This window comes from Mauremys reevesii, linkage group 19 (assembly GCF_016161935.1).
Source record: "Mauremys reevesii isolate NIE-2019 linkage group 19, ASM1616193v1, whole genome shotgun sequence".
In the NCBI taxonomy this organism is placed as follows: Eukaryota; Metazoa; Chordata; order Testudines; family Geoemydidae; genus Mauremys; species Mauremys reevesii.
In genome coordinates this window covers 4,040,126-4,056,362 of record NC_052641.1, presented here as the reverse complement: position 1 = coordinate 4,056,362, position 16,237 = coordinate 4,040,126, and the positions used below count along the sequence as shown (strand labels likewise).

Sequence of the window (16,237 nt, the reverse complement as noted above, 5' to 3'; positions counted from 1 at the left end):
ATCGAAGCAGGGGCTTTGCATCTTCTGCCTCTCGGCGGCCAGCTCAGCTCAGCGTGTGGCTTGGCGCCTCATGAGTTCTGATGAGGGGGATATCGCTCTGGCCCAGGAACCCATTTCGCACAGGGGCAAGGTTAAGAACAGGACTGGTGGGTGGGAGCAGCGGGTCTGAATCTGCAGCGCGGCCCCCTCCTGGGGGAGAGACCAGAACCCACAACAGAGGGAGATGAGGGATAATGTGGCTTGAGGGAATCAGTATCCCCAAGAGGTGTCACAGTCGTCAGCCCCGTATTTACACAGAGAAGGGCCGAGGTTTGCCCAGACAAGACTGGCTCAGCCTGTACTCCTAGCCCCACCTTTGCTGAGCACTGCCCACATCTTACTCCTCACTAGACTTGGGCTTGGCTGGAGCTTGGGGCTGGGGTGTGAGGCTGAGTCAGGGCTGGGATTTGGATGCCAGGATCCCAAACTCCACTGAGCTGTTGTGGGGAGATTTCAAATCCATAGGGTGGAAATCTCCCTGGCTCATCTGACCTCTCGAGACTGCCCCTGTCTTGAGTCAGACAGTTCCCGTCCCCTCGCAATGGCCCATGTGCCCAAAGCCTTTGTGAGGAAGCAAGTGAGAAGCGACAGGCTGGTGTTTTACGTCTCGGTTTTACTCGGGGCAGGAGGGGCTGTTCTACACAGAAGCACTAGCCCAGTGGCGCACAAGGCTGCAGAGCAGAGACGGCTACATCTATGCAGGGAGGATCTGGGCCGGCAGGTCAGTGTGTCACTTTCTCTCTGAAGGAAACCTGGAACGGTGTCTCGCAACCTCCGCCTGGAAGGGAGAAAGGAAATGCTGCTTAGACATCAATGACCTTCCCAATGCCTACCCCAGGACTTGTAGCATAGCCAGCAGCCTCTCCCATAGCTGCTTAGCCCAGGCCAGGACTTAGGGAGACCCTGGGTGGTGACACTGAGCCAGAAAGACCCACGGGGTCTGTCAGTGTCCAACAACCCTGAATCCCTTTCTATTCATCACAGCCCTGTCCTGTCTCTGCCACCAGGGCCCCACGCGCCCTTTAACGAGGGGACAGACATATTTTTGGTGAGCTCCAATTTGGGCCAGAGCAAAAAAATGCCTTGTAAGTCAGTGGGCGATCCCTGCATGAGCCTGCCTGGCAGTGTAAAGGCCGGCAGTGTTCGGCACATCCCACGCTGGAGGCAGGTGCTGCTCCTGCTGGGAAAGGGTTAACTGGCTTCTACTAACTCTGAGGTGGGTGATTCATTCCCTCCCCCGCCCCCCCCCCCGAAATAAGGGAGGTGGGTGTGGTTCTGTAGAGAGAGGATCTAGTCCTGAGGGAGGAGCTGGAGAAGCAGCCCAGGCTGCGGAGCAGGCTGAGATGAACTTTATGTTCATTTTGATGTTCAGAGGGACGGTGCCTGTGGGCCATGTCTCAAGCAGGCTGGGAATGGCACTGGCTCAGAGAGAGCCTCTCTAAAGGCACACGCTGTATACACAGCTCTGGCGTGCTCTCCAGTCTGGAGCAGTGGAAGAGACGCCACCCCCGAGAAGGGATCCTACTCACCTATGCAGCCTCCGTCATGCATTTGTCTGGGGAGAGAAGGACAAACAGAGATCAGCTGCCATGGGCACCCGCCTTTGGAGAGCCCCACTGGCCAGAACCCATGGGGGAACCCAGCGTGAGCCTCTGCTTAGGGCTTCCCTGGGCTGTTAGCCAGGTGCAGGAAAGCTCAGCAAGGGGTGCAGTTCCTTCTTGCTCGTTTGCTGCGGGTTATAGCAGATCCAGGCAGGACTGGCAGGGGGTCGGGGCGGAGGGGCGTGGGCCGAGCCGTGCGGGGTTCGGGGCGGGACCGGCGGGGTCGGGGCGGAGGGCGTGGGCCGAGCCGTGCGGGGTTTGGGGCGGGGTGGAGGGCTGGGCTGAGCCGTGCGGGGTTCGGGGCGGGACCAGCGGGGTCGGGGCGGAGGTGTGGGCCAAGCCAGGCGGGGTTCGGGGCAGGACCGGCGGAGGGGCTGGGCCGAGCCGTGCGGGGTTCGGGGCAGGACCGGCGGGGGGTCGGGGCGGAGGGGCTGGGCCGAGCCGTGCGGGGTTCGGGGCGGGGGTGGAGGGGCGTGGGCCGAGCCGTGCGGGGTTCGGGGCGGGACCGGCGGGGGGTCGGGGCGGAGGGGCTGGGCCGAGCCGTGCGGGGTTCGGGGCGGGACCGGCGGAGGGTCGGGGCGGAGGGGCAGGGGCCGAGCCGTGCGGGGTTCGGGGCAGGACCGGCGGGGGGTCGGGGCGGCGGGGCTGGGCCGAGCCATGCAGGGTTCGGGCGGGACCGGCGGGGTCAGGGCGGAGGGCGTGGGCCGCGCCCTGCGGGGTTCGGGGCCGGACCGGCGGGGGGTCGGGGCCGAGGGGCGTGGGCCGAGCTATGCGGGGTTCGGGGCAGGACCGGCGGGGGTCGGGGCGGAGGGCTGGGCCGAGCCGTGTGGCGTTCGGGGCAGGACCGGCGGGGGGTCGGGGCGGAGGGGCGTGGGCCGAGCCGTGTGGCGTGGGGGGCAGGACCGGCGGGGGGTGGGGGCGGGGGGGCGGGGCCGAGCCGGGCGGGGTTCGGGGCAGGACCGGCGGGGGGTCGGGGCGGAGGGGCTGGGCCGAGCCGTGGGGGGTTCGGGGCAGGACCGGCGGGGGTCGGGGCGGAGGGCGTGGGCCGAGCCATGCGGGGTTCGGGGCAGGACCAGCGGGGGGTCGGGGCGGAGGGGCTGGGCCGAGCCGTGTGGCGTTCGGGGCAGGACCGGCGGGGGGTCGGGGCGGAGGGGCTGGGCCGAGCCGTGTGGCGTTCGGGGCAGGACCGGCGGGGGGTCGGGGCGGAGGGGCAATGGCAGAGGGATTAGCAGGGGCACTGCAGTGCTTTGCGTTGCTACTGCAGGAAGCTTTGCGGTTTGCTCACTGTGCCTGCCCCGGGCCGGTCCCATTAGTCCCAGACGTTGCTGGGCCTCTGTCCAGGGAGCAGGACCTGCCCTGCCTCCTTTCCAATGGGTTTAGCTACTTTAAACTTATTTGGCGACTAGACGTCACCTCTGTTCCACATCCCCGTGCCCTCAGGAGACGGCTGGGCTGCTGCACTAGGGCTGAACCTCACAGCTCGTGGTCACTCCTGTGAGCAAGAGTCAGCAAGATTTTTTTGTTTGCTGGGGTGGGGCGAGTGCAGGTGCTGGGTGCTCTGGGCGAATCCCTCGGTCGGTCTCCTCTGCCCTCCAGTGTGTGCAGAGAGCTGAGCTCCTGCGGAACTGGGTCTGGGGGCTGACGGACCTGCCGGCAGTGAGGATAGGCCCTTGCTGCTTGGTGAGCCTGATTCCCCTAGCGCAGCCCGAGTTCCTGAGGGGCTGGCACTACAGTCCAGCATCCTTCCCAGTCCGGGCAGGCTAAACTCCAGACATGGAAGAGTCCTCGTTTAGCGGAGGGTTTGCGGAGAGGTGAACGCTGCAGACCCCTCGGACGCAAAACCAAATGCCAAAGAGAGCAGCAGCTAATCCAAAGTGTGGGTCAGCTCTGCGATAGAGCTTGTGGACCGGCTAGGACGTCACTCCACATTCAATCCTAGCCTAGGGCCCAGGAGCAGGGAGCTTTACATTGCTCAGACAACGGGAGCATTTCCTGGCCGTATGTGTAAGAGTCACAGGCTCCTTCAAGTGATGGTGCTTGGCCAATGCTGCCAAGTGGATCAGCAGTTTCCCCCTCTGGTTCAGAGCAATGGAGGCAGCGTCCAGCTCGGCTGGAGTCATTGGATAATTAGGGGAATGTGTACAGTGCCCGTCAGTTTCAGGGACACTGAGAGCCTCCATTTCCAATCAAGTCAGCAGGGGCCAAATTCAGGAGCCTCTCTTTGGACACAGATGGCCAGATTGAGGCACCTACCTAGGACAAGGCTGGGCTGGAGCCTAAGTTCCCTCTAAGCTGCGTGGCCGCCCTGCAGGCTATCAAGGGCCATGCAGGTGGGGAGAGGCACCTCTCCCCTGGCCCCAGCCTCAGAGCTGCCAGGCCGGGGGAAGTGCCTCTCCCCTGGCCCCAGGCTGCTACGGCAAGAGAGGGCTGGGGGGAGTTCTGTCTCCACAGCGCAGCCTCGGGGAAGCCTGCAACCTGAACTCCTCATCCCCAGCCCCACCCTAGACCCGCACCCCCAGCCAGAGCCCTCACCCCCCCACACCCTATCCCTCTGCCCCAGCCCTGAACCCCCTCCCACACTCCACACCCCTCAGCCCCACCCCCATCACATATCACCTCCATATTGGTGCACATGTCACGCCGCACATGGCTGTAAAAACTTAGAGGGAACGTTGGCTCGAGCTACACGGCTGGGAACAGCACACAAGCAATCTGCATTGCAGCCAGGCTTGCCAAGTGCCCCCTGGGCTCCCCTGAGCTCCACGGGGCATTTCTCCCAATCTTATCTCTTGTCTTGTTTACCTACGGTTTGTTCTTACCAGTTTTTGGCAGCAGGAGAATAGCGTCCTCTGGGAGCCCCTGCGCCAAGGAGAACTGGGTGAACTTCTCCTGTAGTTTGGGGTTCAGCTCCGTAGTTCTGCCTGCAGCCAGGGAAGCAAGATGCTGGGGGTGAGAGTGAGCCCCTCCCGCTACAATCAGCCCGTCCATGCCAGCCTGTGTGTCAGCACTAGGCACCAGAGACCCACACCCCAGGGTCTGTGTCCGGCAGCCTCACCAGCGAATCCCCTTTCTGTGCATCACAACCAGCCTTGCCTCAGCTTGGGACACAACAGCCACTGCCCTGCCACTGGGCTCTGAGGCAGAGCCTCTGGTTCTGCAGGGCCCCAGGACCCCAGCCAGCTCCTTCCTGGGGATGAGCCCCCACCTCCTCAGAAATTCAAACCAGAGCCATGTGGAGTGGAAGAGGGTGTCTCTCAGATGGGGGGCCGGAGGGCTGGAGCCGAGCTCTGCGTGTCTGCTGGCAGGACAGAGGTGCCGCCCCTGGGCCACGTACCGTACAGAGTCACCATGGTGGAGGTGTCCGTGCCCTTGAACTTCTTGGCGTACAGCAGGGCGTACTCGTCGTAGTTGGTCTCCACCACACGGATGTCGTGCTGGCTGCCCCAGCCTGCAGGGGGCATGGACAGAGGTGCAGGGCAGAGATGAGCAAGCACAGATACCAGTGCATATATGGAGCGGGGCTCCCCCCCAGGCCTGACACCCCCAGCTAACGAGCGGGGCTCCCCCCAGGCCTGACACCCCCAGCTAACGAGCGGGGCTCCCCCCAGGCCTGACACCCCCAGCTAACGAGCGGGGCTCCCCCCAGGCCTGACACCCCCAGCTAACGAGCGGGGCTCCCCCCAGGCCTGACACCCCCAGCTAACGAGCGGGGCTCCCCCCAGGCCTGACACCACCAGCTAATGAGTGGGGGGGGCGCTGCCCCGGAGCTGGTGTAAACAGGCATTGCCGCCAGTGGAGCGGAGACGATTCATGCCAGCTGGTAGGGAGGCCACACCCCCGATTCTGAGCCCGACAATCCTCTCTTTGGGTGGTTTGTCCCCCATCTGGTACTGAGACAAAACCGCACGTGGTTTGCCCGATATTGGACTGGTTACAGCATTTAGAAGAGCCCCAGGCCAGGGCACGCTGGCCGGAGCAGGCAGAGCGCTCCTCAGCGTGGTGCCCCGTGCAGCGGGACCTGGAACGCCCACGGCAGCATTTGGTTCTAGAGACACAATTTTGTCCTCCGAAGAGGAGAGTTAGGTGCCCCCTGCTCTGCCAATCCAAATGCTCCTGTCACTCTGCCAGAGACTCAGACGCAGGCTGAGGGGCTCCGCAGTGGTGACCCTAGAGCCCAGCATGGTCACGCGACAGATCCATGTCAAAAACTGCCAAGATGACTGAAACGTGGGGCTCTGCACCCCCGCTCCCACTGACTCCACAGCGCTCCCACCCCTGAGTCAGGCCGTGGCAGAGTGTGGGTCAGGATCCAGGAAGCCAGCCCCGACGGCATTCGTTCTGGTGCCCTCTGCCCTGGCCCATTGCACGCACGCTTTCTACAGTGGCAACTGGACACCTGTGCTGGCCCCATTCTCAGGCTGAGCTCCTCAATCGCTGCTAAATCCTTGTGCTAAATCCGCTCCCATTCGGGACTGGTCGGGAGCTGGAAGGTGCCTCTAAGGAGAAAGCTGTGGGTTTATTTAACTAATGACTCCTGCCCATCCTGCCCAACAAAGGGGCAGACTGTCCTGCTCTCAGCTGCCTGGCACCGCCCGGGGCACAGCGTGCCAGGGCAGGGCGGGATGCTGTAATGGAGCCAGCACTGCAAGCACATGCACTCACGTGGGCTGGTGTAGCTGAATCGGCCTGGCTGCTCTGTCTTGATGTAAAGGCTGTTCCTCGTCTCGCACCGATCAAACCTGGGGCAGCGCGTGGGAAAGGCAGAGAACAAGCATGTTAGAGGGCTGAGGGAAGACGATTTTCCCATTGCCCCCACCAGCGATGAGGGAGATCCAGCGTCCAGCTGGTGGTGGGCAATGCCTGACGCCTGGCTGGGCTCCCTTCCTCTTCCTTACACGTGTACCTGGGTCTCATCTCATACCCTGCAGTCCACTGGCTTCCACACTGCCACTGGCACCAGGTGGAGGAGATTCAGACCCTGGGGTCTTTAAAACCAGCAGCCCCTGGGCTTGGGAGAGACACAGGTGTCTCCTGCACTCTGGCATCTGAGCCTTCAGCTCCCACTGGCTTCAGTGGAAGCTAGGGCCAGTCAGTACCTTGCAGGGACCAGTGTGGGGGGACCCCTATGGCCGCTGCTGGGAGAGCTGAAATTCCCCCAAACTCCACCGGCCAGACCCCACCCTTGGGTGCACAGCAAGCTGAGAGGTGCGACCCCCATGCTGCTGCCTTTCCCATACTGCTGAGAGAACCCCAAAGCCCCTCTAGGGGGCACAAGAGCCCAAGCTGGGATCCTCCGGCACTTGCCAAGGAAATCTGCTCACACAGCAGCTTCACAAAGATCGGCTCCGCTTTGGATGTGCTGAGCCTGCTTGGCAAGAACTCTGGGTTCCTGGCCTTGCTGCTGGATACCAGGACTCTCTACGCTGGCAGAGCGTGAGCTGGAGCGAGGCTCCGTGTCAGATATCGCCCCCCAAGCTGGCAGAGTCACGTCAGCCCTTACTGCCCCCCGTTACCAGCTCCTACAACGCATCTAGAGAGCCAGGCAGCCATCCCATCACCTGGCATCCACATCGCATGGCAGGGACAGGGAATCAAGGAATCAGGTCTCCTGGGATCTTTCCCAGCTCTGACACTGATTCGCTGTGTGACCTTGTCCCTGCCCCCCTCTGTGCCTCAGTTTCCCCATCTGTGAAATGGGTGACCCTGACTGACTTAATGGTCGTGGGAGCTAATTAATGGCTCCAGAGTGCTTTGAGATCCTCGGATGGGAGGGCAAAGTGTTGTTTGGACCCCCACGGGAGAGCTTTCTGTCTGACCCACCACAGCCCATGTGGGCAGCAGCCCCCCCCCCAGTAGTTGAAACAGAGCCTGCCGGGCTATGCTGGGAATCGTAGCTGAGAGGAGCTGTGGGGTGGAGACCCAGGGGAATCCAGGGCTGGGGCAATACAGAATGTCAGGTGCAGAGTATTCCAGGGAAACCCGGCCCCTCCCTCCCATGGCAGGGACAGGACGCTGTGCCCGGCAGCGCCCCCAGGAAGGGGGTAGCGGCACTTTCCAAGAGCTCCTGGCTGGGGCCTGCTGCTTGGACAGGGCCAGGCTGTGACTGACACCCTGGAGGCTCCAGGAGGGGCTGAGCCACAGGCAGCCAGATCCCCCCCAAGAGTCTGGTCAGCTCGGGGGGCTGGGCTGGGCTTCTGCTGCACCCAGAGGTGCTAGGAGGGAACGGTCGCTGCACTCCCCGAGCCCAGGCCCTGGGACTGAGCCCTGCCCTCGCTCCAGGGCGTAACAGGGAGGAGAAGGCTGCTTGGCCCCCCCACTCCCAGACCCGCAGACAAGGGGCACCGGACACGCACTGTCCATGTCAAGATGGGGACAGGACCCCAATCCCACCTGGGGTCTCCCTGGGACTGGCGAGAGCATCCCTTGGCTGAGGGACCCCAGCGCCAGCTGGGCCCTGGGAAGGGGGTGGGATGAGCCTTTGCGAGGTGGGAACGATGCCCTTCCCTCTCAGGCAGCGGCACCGCAGCCTTACTTGGGGTAGGTGGAGGTGACATTCAGGTTTCCATCTGCTGTGGGCATGACGACCGTGGTGCACATCTTCAGCACCTGCTTCTTCTCCATGAACCACCTGGAGCTGGAGGCCAGGCCGATGCTATACCACTTCCCTGTGAACTGCACACAGCCCCCAGTCACCACAGGCACGGCCAGGGCAGGCCAGACCTGGGTGCAGCGAGCCGAGGGTCCTGCCTCGGGCTACACCTGCTTCAGAGGAAAGTGTAAAAACCTCCCTATTGGCTGATTATTGGGAATAACCTGCCCACCTGGCTCTGCTCAGCCCCGGACAAGCGCCACCCACCCCTCTAGAGATGACCAAGCTGCTCATCTCTGCACAGCCCCACCCGCTGGAGGCTCAGCAGCTGAACCTGGATCCAAATGTTCCAGCTGAACCAGAACCCCAGATCCAAACACACTCTCAACTGGGGGGAGGGGAGTTCAGCACCCAAATCCAGCGTGGGAGCCCGATTCTCAGCTGGGCGCCAGCCACCTTCTTAGGGGCCTGAACCACCCTCTGCTCTGAATTGCCCTGCTCTCGGGACCGGTTGGAATCGGGATCCAGATCCATCCCTGCCTCTGAAAAGAGAAGGAAGGGAGCCAATCCCCTGGGCCTGGGCACACACAGGACGGGCCAGGTTACCTTCTCCTGCTGAAAGTCGGGTTGTACGGGGACGTCCTCCTGCCCCTGGAGAGCACCAACCAGGGCCAGCCCCAGGAGGCTGAGCAGCGTGGCCTGCATGCTTCTGTCTCTTCCCGTCCCTGTGGCCTTTAGAGCTGAGCTCTCGGCAGGGCAGAGCGCAGGGAGAGAGGCAGGCTGTGTGAGCAGGAGCCCCAGCAGAGCCCCTATTTATTGGGAGGCAGCTGACATCCCAGGGTGGGATAACAACCCTAGCAAATGCCAGCCCTCATCACGCCCCTGCGGAGCTGGGTTACGCAAGAGGGAGGGAGCCAGTGAGCAGCAGGCTCTGAAATGCAAAGGGCAGGCTGGGGGCTGGGCACCCACAAACTGCTCCCTGCTGTTGACTTTAGCTATTTGCCTCCCAATGCCAAAAACTCTCACAGCAGAACAGTGGCTCCCAGCCAGTTTTGCAACCCTCCCAGCCCCCCAGGAACAGCAGAGAGTTTGGCTTCAGCTGGCAGAGAATGAAAAGATGTAAACTGCAAAGAACACCACAGCCAAATCTATTCCTAGGGAGAGTGGGGCTGGGGGAGCAGATGGTTCCAGCCTGACCCAGGCAAAGGGTTTTCTACCTTTCCCCACATGCACAGGGCAACCTGTGTACTCACCCTCCGAATGGTTTGGCCATAGACTCAGGAAAACAACAAAAGCAAGACAAGTATCCGAGGGGTGGCCGTGTTAGTCTGTATCCACAAAAACAACGAGGAGTCTGGGGGCACGTTAAAGACTAACAGATTTATGGGGCATAAACCCCACTTCTTCAGATGCATGGAGTGAAAATTACAGATACAAACATAAATATACTGGCACATGAAGCAAAGCAAGACAGGAGAAAACCAAAGCGCCCAGCAGAGAGAGAGCACAGAGTGTGCCTCTCCACTGACGTGCTGCATGTCTCAGGTCCAAGGGCTCTTTAAAGCTGGATCATGTGATGAATCCAAGCCCCACAAAAGTCTTCTAAATTCTGTGTGACAGTCTCCTGTCTACCAGCCACAGGGTTGCAACTCAGGCTATGTCTACACTGGCAACTGAACGACAAAACTTTTGTCTTTCAGAGGCATTAGCCCCCTCCCCTGAAAGACAAAAGTTTTGCCGCAGCAAGTGCCAGTGTGAACCGTGCGTTGTCGGCAGAAGCGCTCTCCTGCCAACAGTGCAAACGCTGCTCTTTGGGGGTGGACGGTTGTTGTCGGCAGGAGAGCCGATAAACAGCGGCTACACCGCACGACTTTTAGCGGCACGGCTGTAGTGACATAGCCATGTCGCTAAAAGCTGGCAGTCAGGCAGACTCTGGTGCATTTCAACAGGCAGAGAAAAGAAACTCGTGGCAGTCCCAGAGCAACATACAGCACAAATTCATGGCAGAAAGCTAGGCCTGGCATTCCCTTCCCATGATCGAGGCCACCTGCTCTCTCAGCTGAGTGCTGCCTGTGACCATATCCGTAGATGTGTTCTGCATCTGGCCCCCCGGCAGGAATAGCCTGCTAGGGCTTGTTGGCCCAGCGAAGCAGCACAGCATATGCCCAGCTCCTTTGGGGTGGCTCAGATGCTCAGACCCTTGCAGGATTAAGTCCTTAATTAGCAATACTTGAAAGTGTCTCTTGAAATAAATGGGGGGTTGGTGTTTCTGCTGGCAAAGATCCTTCCCACAATCCAGAAGAGCAAGTTTGTGGCTACCACTGACGTGATGCACAGCAATACTGTGAGGAGGGTCATATCTAAGCGTGGCCTGCACAACCCATGCTCGTGGCAGCTCCATTGAAATCTGGCCCAGCCAGGTTTGATTTGAGCTCATCAGCCTTGATCCCAACAGCTCCTAAAGCTGTTCTTATTCCCCGTCCGGATGATTCCATGGGCTGCCCTAGATCCCAAGCCGACTATCAGCAGAGTGAGGACCAGCTCTCCATCCTGCCTGGAACTCTAACATGCACCAACTCTGGCTCATCCACAGAGCTCTTAGGGGCCCCCCCTGAAATGCAGTGATGAGCCTGGTCTCTGCAGGCATTTCTGAGCTACTTCCCCAAGGGTGAGTCTGCACTGCAATGAAACACCCAGGGCTGGCCCGGGCCAGCCGACTTGGGCTGCTGGGCTGGTTCATTGCAGTGTGGGTCCCGCCTGAGCTCTGCGCCCCTCCCACCTCGCAGCGTTCTAGAGCCTGGGCTCCAGCCGGAGCCCAAAGTCTACATCACAATGAACCAGCCCCGCGAGCCCGAGTCAGCTGGCACAGGCCAGGCGTGGGTTCTTCACTGCAGTGACACACCCTCCGAGGCTTGCTTAGCCGTCTCTCCCAGCTGTTTTGTGGGGTGGAGAGGGCAGATGTTGTATGGTACATCTCACCGCGGTTCGTGGGGACAAAGAGTTTTCTGCGTCCGTGTCTTCTGCAGGAACAGCAGAATAAATTCTAGAGGTGAAATCCTGGCCAAACTCACATTAACTTCAGTGGAGCCAGAGCCCTATAGGTCTTATTCCCACTCCCAGAAACCCACCGAATGCAGAAAGCTTCTCATGCCTCCTACAACAGACACGAGCCATTTCCTCTTCCAGACACGGAGCCCCAGGGTATTTCACTTTCCATGAATTATCTGGGAGGTGCCTTTACATCTACGTTTTTTATGTTCCTTGGCACACTTTTCTGTGCCTTTCCCTATATGCTTCATTGGCCAAAGGCCTTTGCTGTTACCGTCTGAACTGTCTATTTGTACCTCAAGTCCTACAGCATGGTTCAGTGTGTTGGCACCGTTTTTTACCCTGGCCTTCTAACCTTGCTGTGTGCCGCCGGGCGATGCACTGGCCCTGTTGTACAAACACACACAAGCAAGCCACGAGAGAAAAGCGTGATTGGCACAGCCTGCCCTCCCCTTGTGAGCCAAAGCCCAAAGGAAACTGCACCAACCAAGCCTGCCCCTCTGCCCCCTAATTGCCTTCACACGGGGCTTGCAGGGGAAATGTAGCATTGTGCACTGGGGTGAATTTCAACCTAAACGTGTTCATTTCTACAGAAGCCTCCCATGTTCGCTAAAAGCAGCAACCCTGCTTGGCTCTGTCAGTCCAGTCTGAGCTCTTGTGCCATTTGGGGTTTTCCTAAGGCCCCAGCTTCTGGAGGTCTGGGACTCGGTGAGAATCTCAGCTTTCAGTTAAAAAAACCAACATGGCAGTTTCTTGCTCTTGTGGTTGTGGAGAAAAGCTTGAAAATGTGACACCCCCACCCCACCCCGCCCCCCACTGCCAAAAGGCTCAGGAAGCAGAAGAGGAATGAAGAGAACCCAGTGGTGATAGGTTTGAAAAATCTCATGATTTTTAAGCCACTCTCATGATTTTGGGGGCCTGACTCATGATTTTGGCAGAACTGCGCTCCACCTAGTCACCAATCTCTGTCAAACAATGCCTCCTGCATGGGAAGCTTTAACGATTAATTTATATCCCCCTAACTCTGGCCTCCTGTCCAGTGACCTCCCACAGACCAGGTGCCTTAACTGAAGAACCCTTTGCTAGTTAAAGGATTTGAGTGAGGGCAAGTCTCAGTTGTCTGCACTGAATTCTAACAATCCCAAGGTCGTCAGTGTCTCCTCATCTATAAACTCCGTTGTCCTGTTTATCAGCTGAGCTGCCCTGCTCTTTACACAGGCTCTGGCCAGTCTGAGCTTGCGTGGCAGAGGGAAAGGATCTGGGCTTTGGTGCAATTCCCTGTCTTCACTAAATTGTAGCCGTAGAAACAAAAGCACTCGTTCAAGCAATGAGCTATCATCAGTCCATGGTGCAGCCGCTAGAGAAGGGGCGTGGTCTTGGCTTGTATCCCCAGAGCTGTATATATCCAGGGAGTTTCTGCTGTCACTTTGTATAAGGAACGCTGCCCCAGTCAAATATTTCCATCCCAAGGGCAGCACTGGAGAATGACACACCCTGTAGCTCGCAGCCCATTGCCTGCCCTTATCTCTGGCAGTCACCCTGTAAACCAGCCACACGCTAATCACTCCTACAGTGGGATTCTTTTATCTGTAAGATCTGGCAACCCTGCCCAGCTCTCTAGGCCCACTCCTCCCATTCCCAGTCCAGTCCTGCTCTGGGCACCAGCCGGGTTTGGTACAGTGTCACTCGGGGGAGGGCTGAGTGAAGACAGCCACAACATGAGGCCTGGAGGGAAAGGGACAGAAACCCGGGAAGATCAGGGCAGTGAGTGGAAGCCTCCCAAAGAGACCCCCCACCCCTAGGCCTGCTCCCTGCAGGAGGGAGGGTGTCTGGGTTTGCTCACCTCATTGTTAAACTGGAGAGAGATGATGAGCCCAAACGGAGTGAGCAGGGCCTCAGCCCGGCAGTCCTGAGGCCTGGCTTCTGTTCCGGGGTTGGCGAGGTGCCCCTCACTTAGTCAAGCCACCTCTCTGCGGCCAGCTTCCACCTTTGCATATGTGGATAATAAAGCCCCTGGCCTTTTGCCCGGGTAAGAGGTGCTGTGGAGCAGCCCTGAGGCTAACGCACAGTGCTGGGAGTCAGGGCTCTTGGATTCTAATCCCAGTTTTGCTGCTAGCTGACTCTGAGACCTTCAGCAAGGCTGGTGCCTCAGTTTCCCCATCTGTAGCACACGGGTCCTGCCGGGGAAATGTGGGGGTTAATACATTTGTATTTGTGAAGTGCTTTGAGATCCTTGCAGGGGAAGGGCTGTGAATGTGCAACATGTTTTTAACACAGAGATTTTCCTGAATATTAGTGCATCAGCCAGGACAAAGGGACCCTTCTAGAGTCCTGCCCTGCCCTGGCTGGGGCTCCCTCACCAAGATGCTCCCAGCTCCCAAGCCCAGCCTCTCCCCACAGCTCCTTCCCTGCCAGGTGTCTGCTTTCGTAACAGCTGCTTTTTCTGCCCCAGGCTCCCTGCACACATTCCCCATGTCCAGCTGCAGCCGGTTTCTCCTGCAGAAAGAGCTGCTGTGCCAGGGAGGCATTAGCCTTTATTAAAACAACGCCGAAGCCAGGCAGGGTGGGAGAGTCCTTGGGGGGTGGGGGCAGAGCGGGGCTGGGGTCGCAGCCTTTCCCCACCCAGTATCCCACTGGACTGTAAAAGCCCCTGTCCATAGAGATGGGGTCACAATCCAGCCCCATCTATTCCCGTGGCCTCCCTCCCCATAGTGTCTGGCCCATACACATTCCTGGCTTCACCCTCAAAGCCCCATTAGCCATTCGCATTGCCGCTGTGTCGGAGGCCCCCCTGCCATCGGGGCTGTACGAGAACAGAGTGAGAGACAGGCCCTGCCCTGAAACATTTACTGACTAAACAGACAAGACCAAGGGCGGGATTGTTATCCTCAGCTCACTGGTGGGGACTGGAGGTGCAGAGAGGGGATAGGACTTGCCCCAGGTCACCCAAGAGGTCTGGGGCAGACCCAGGACAGGATCCCAGCAGTACTGACTCTGAGCACAGATGGTGTCTGGAAACTGTCCCACCTGCTCCAGACCTTGCACTTGCAGGCCAGTTCTGGTGTCATTTACCCCCGTGAAATGGGGTCTTTGGTTTCAGAAGGCGTGAAAGCAGCAACTGGACTGAAATCTCTGTTCCGTTGCAGCACCGTGTGTTGGCTTCATGTGCATGTGGCTCAGATGTGCTGTTGCTTTTCACTGGCCGGGATGACAGGTAGGCGAAGGGACCTGAAATTAGCACTGCTAATAAAAGAGGATTTCTATTAGCTTAAGCAGCAGGGGTCTGTGGGTGAGGGGCAGGAGTACTGGGGTTCTAGGCTGAGCTCCCCATGGGGCTGTCCCAGCATGTGAGTCCCCAGAGCTGAGCCCCTCAGAGCTCGCAGGGGGTTTCAGTCCAGTTGTTGAAGGCTTGTTGGGTTGGCATCAGATGTTGACTATCCAGAGTCTAGGTGAGTGAACTAGGTAGGTCACCTGGGAACAAGGGCCTGGCTTCATGTTAAATAATGAGACTGACATTCATTTCTACAGCACCTTTCATCACGAAGGAGTCCAAAGTACCTGTACTAGAATCAGTGAACTACAGCCACCTCTGGGGAGGAGCATGGCAGCTGTTTAACAGGGCACAGCAACACGATGCACATTTAGGACAGAAAGCGAAGCAAGCTGTAACTATCTGAAACTGCAGGGGCGGCAGATTTGTGGGGTATGGGACAGGACACCAGGGCTAGCACCTTGACTCTCCAAAGGGTGTCGACAAGACGTAGGTACCTCTGCCTGGCAGTGATCCTTCTGCTGCTGCGGGACAGTGGCGCCCAGCAGGGCACTGGTCCCAGGCATTTTGCTCTGCCAGGGCTGGAGCAGTGGGATGCCCAGGAGATACTGCCAGCTGCCAGCTGAATTATGACTGCATGGCACATGGGCAGCAGGAACAATGAGCAGCGAACACAGTGGAAGGGTCAGTGGGGTTGCCTTACATAAGCTCCCCTGATAAACAACATGTGTTAGGAATTTCAGACGAGATTGCAAAACCCCAGTGGCTGGGCGTGGGCAAAAACAGTACCACTCCCCCTGGGGCTCTCTGCAAACGACAAGCCCACCCTCCCAGCAGGGGCCTTTCAATCCCTGTGTCCACTCAGCAAAAGCACGGGGCCCATGCAGGGGCTTCTCTCCCCCCTGAACATTCCTGCCAGTCCCCGCTCTGCAGGGCCTGGACACATCCCAGCCCAGGCTGCACGGGGTAAGCTCCCAACACGGCACACATCGAACACGGCTTAGCCTTGCTAAGCAGGTTTTTAACTATATTCCTCAAGCCCAAGCTCTCTATCCCTGTCCACCTTGCAGTCCCTCTTACAGAGCCAGCTCTGTAGGGAGTGACGCATACTGGTGTGTCCTCTCACTCTCCCCCGTCCCCCGCAGATGGTCGTTAGATCACGGCGCGTGGCCAGCCCCAGGTGTTTGGGAAGCCCCTGGCACATAAGGGTGCTAGTACAATAGCTCAATTGGGGAACACGGTTCCAACATGCTTTGGTAGCGTCTCCCCTGCAGGACTGGAGCATGTGTCGCCATGTTGCTGTGCTGCCATGTCATAGCTGGGTCCCGTGACACAGTAAATGGGACCAGTGGGTGGGAGCTTTGGGTTCTGTTCAGTGCGTGCTCCCGAGCTCACTGAGCTGTGGCTTGTCCACATGGGGAGGGTTTTGTAGATGATCATATGGACTTTTGCAGAATAACTAATCCAATGCAGCCAGCCTTGACCCATCTCCCCCTGCATCGGAGCACAGCATTCTGGGCAGGTGTCGCAGGGTGCATTGGTCCAATGATGGGTGCTATGCACTCTGGGATTCTTCTCGTGGTGTATTGTGGGATACCTTCGGAGCGCCACTGGAATTCTGGGACTTGGGGTCAAACTAGCACAGTCGCATGATCCTGCTGTCTCTCTGGGGAGGAGGGGAAAGGGCTG

General features: G+C 59.1%; 1 protein-coding gene across 1 annotated transcript; it reads right to left on the bottom strand.

Moving 5' to 3' along the window:
• Positions 1-632: 632 nt before the first annotated feature.
• PTGDS (prostaglandin D2 synthase) lies at positions 633-9,027 on the bottom strand. The gene is made up of 7 exons (XM_039505934.1): positions 8,836-9,027; positions 8,173-8,312; positions 6,303-6,379; positions 4,975-5,088; positions 4,460-4,561; positions 1,569-1,594; positions 633-817 (listed from the first exon to the last, which is right to left on the bottom strand). Exons 1-6 carry the CDS (start codon positions 8,932-8,934, stop codon positions 1,569-1,571), a joined length of 558 nt encoding a protein of 185 aa, XP_039361868.1. The 5' UTR covers positions 8,935-9,027; the 3' UTR covers positions 633-817.
• Between the last annotated feature and the right edge of the window lie 7,210 nt (positions 9,028-16,237).

Bases quoted from the DNA above. Each gene is read 5' to 3' on its own strand.
- PTGDS (XM_039505934.1), bottom strand. From the start codon at position 8,934: ATGCAGGCCACGCTGCTCAGCCTCCTGGGGCTGGCCCTGGTTGGTGCT. The intron at 4,562-4,974 runs GTACGTGGCCCA...CCCTGGCTGCAG, and splicing joins CACCATGGTGACTCTGTACG to GCAGAACTACGGAGCTGAAC. The intron at 1,595-4,459 runs GTAAGAACAAAC...TTCTCTCCCCAG, and splicing joins TCTCCTGCTGCCAAAAACTG to ACAAATGCATGACGGAGGCT.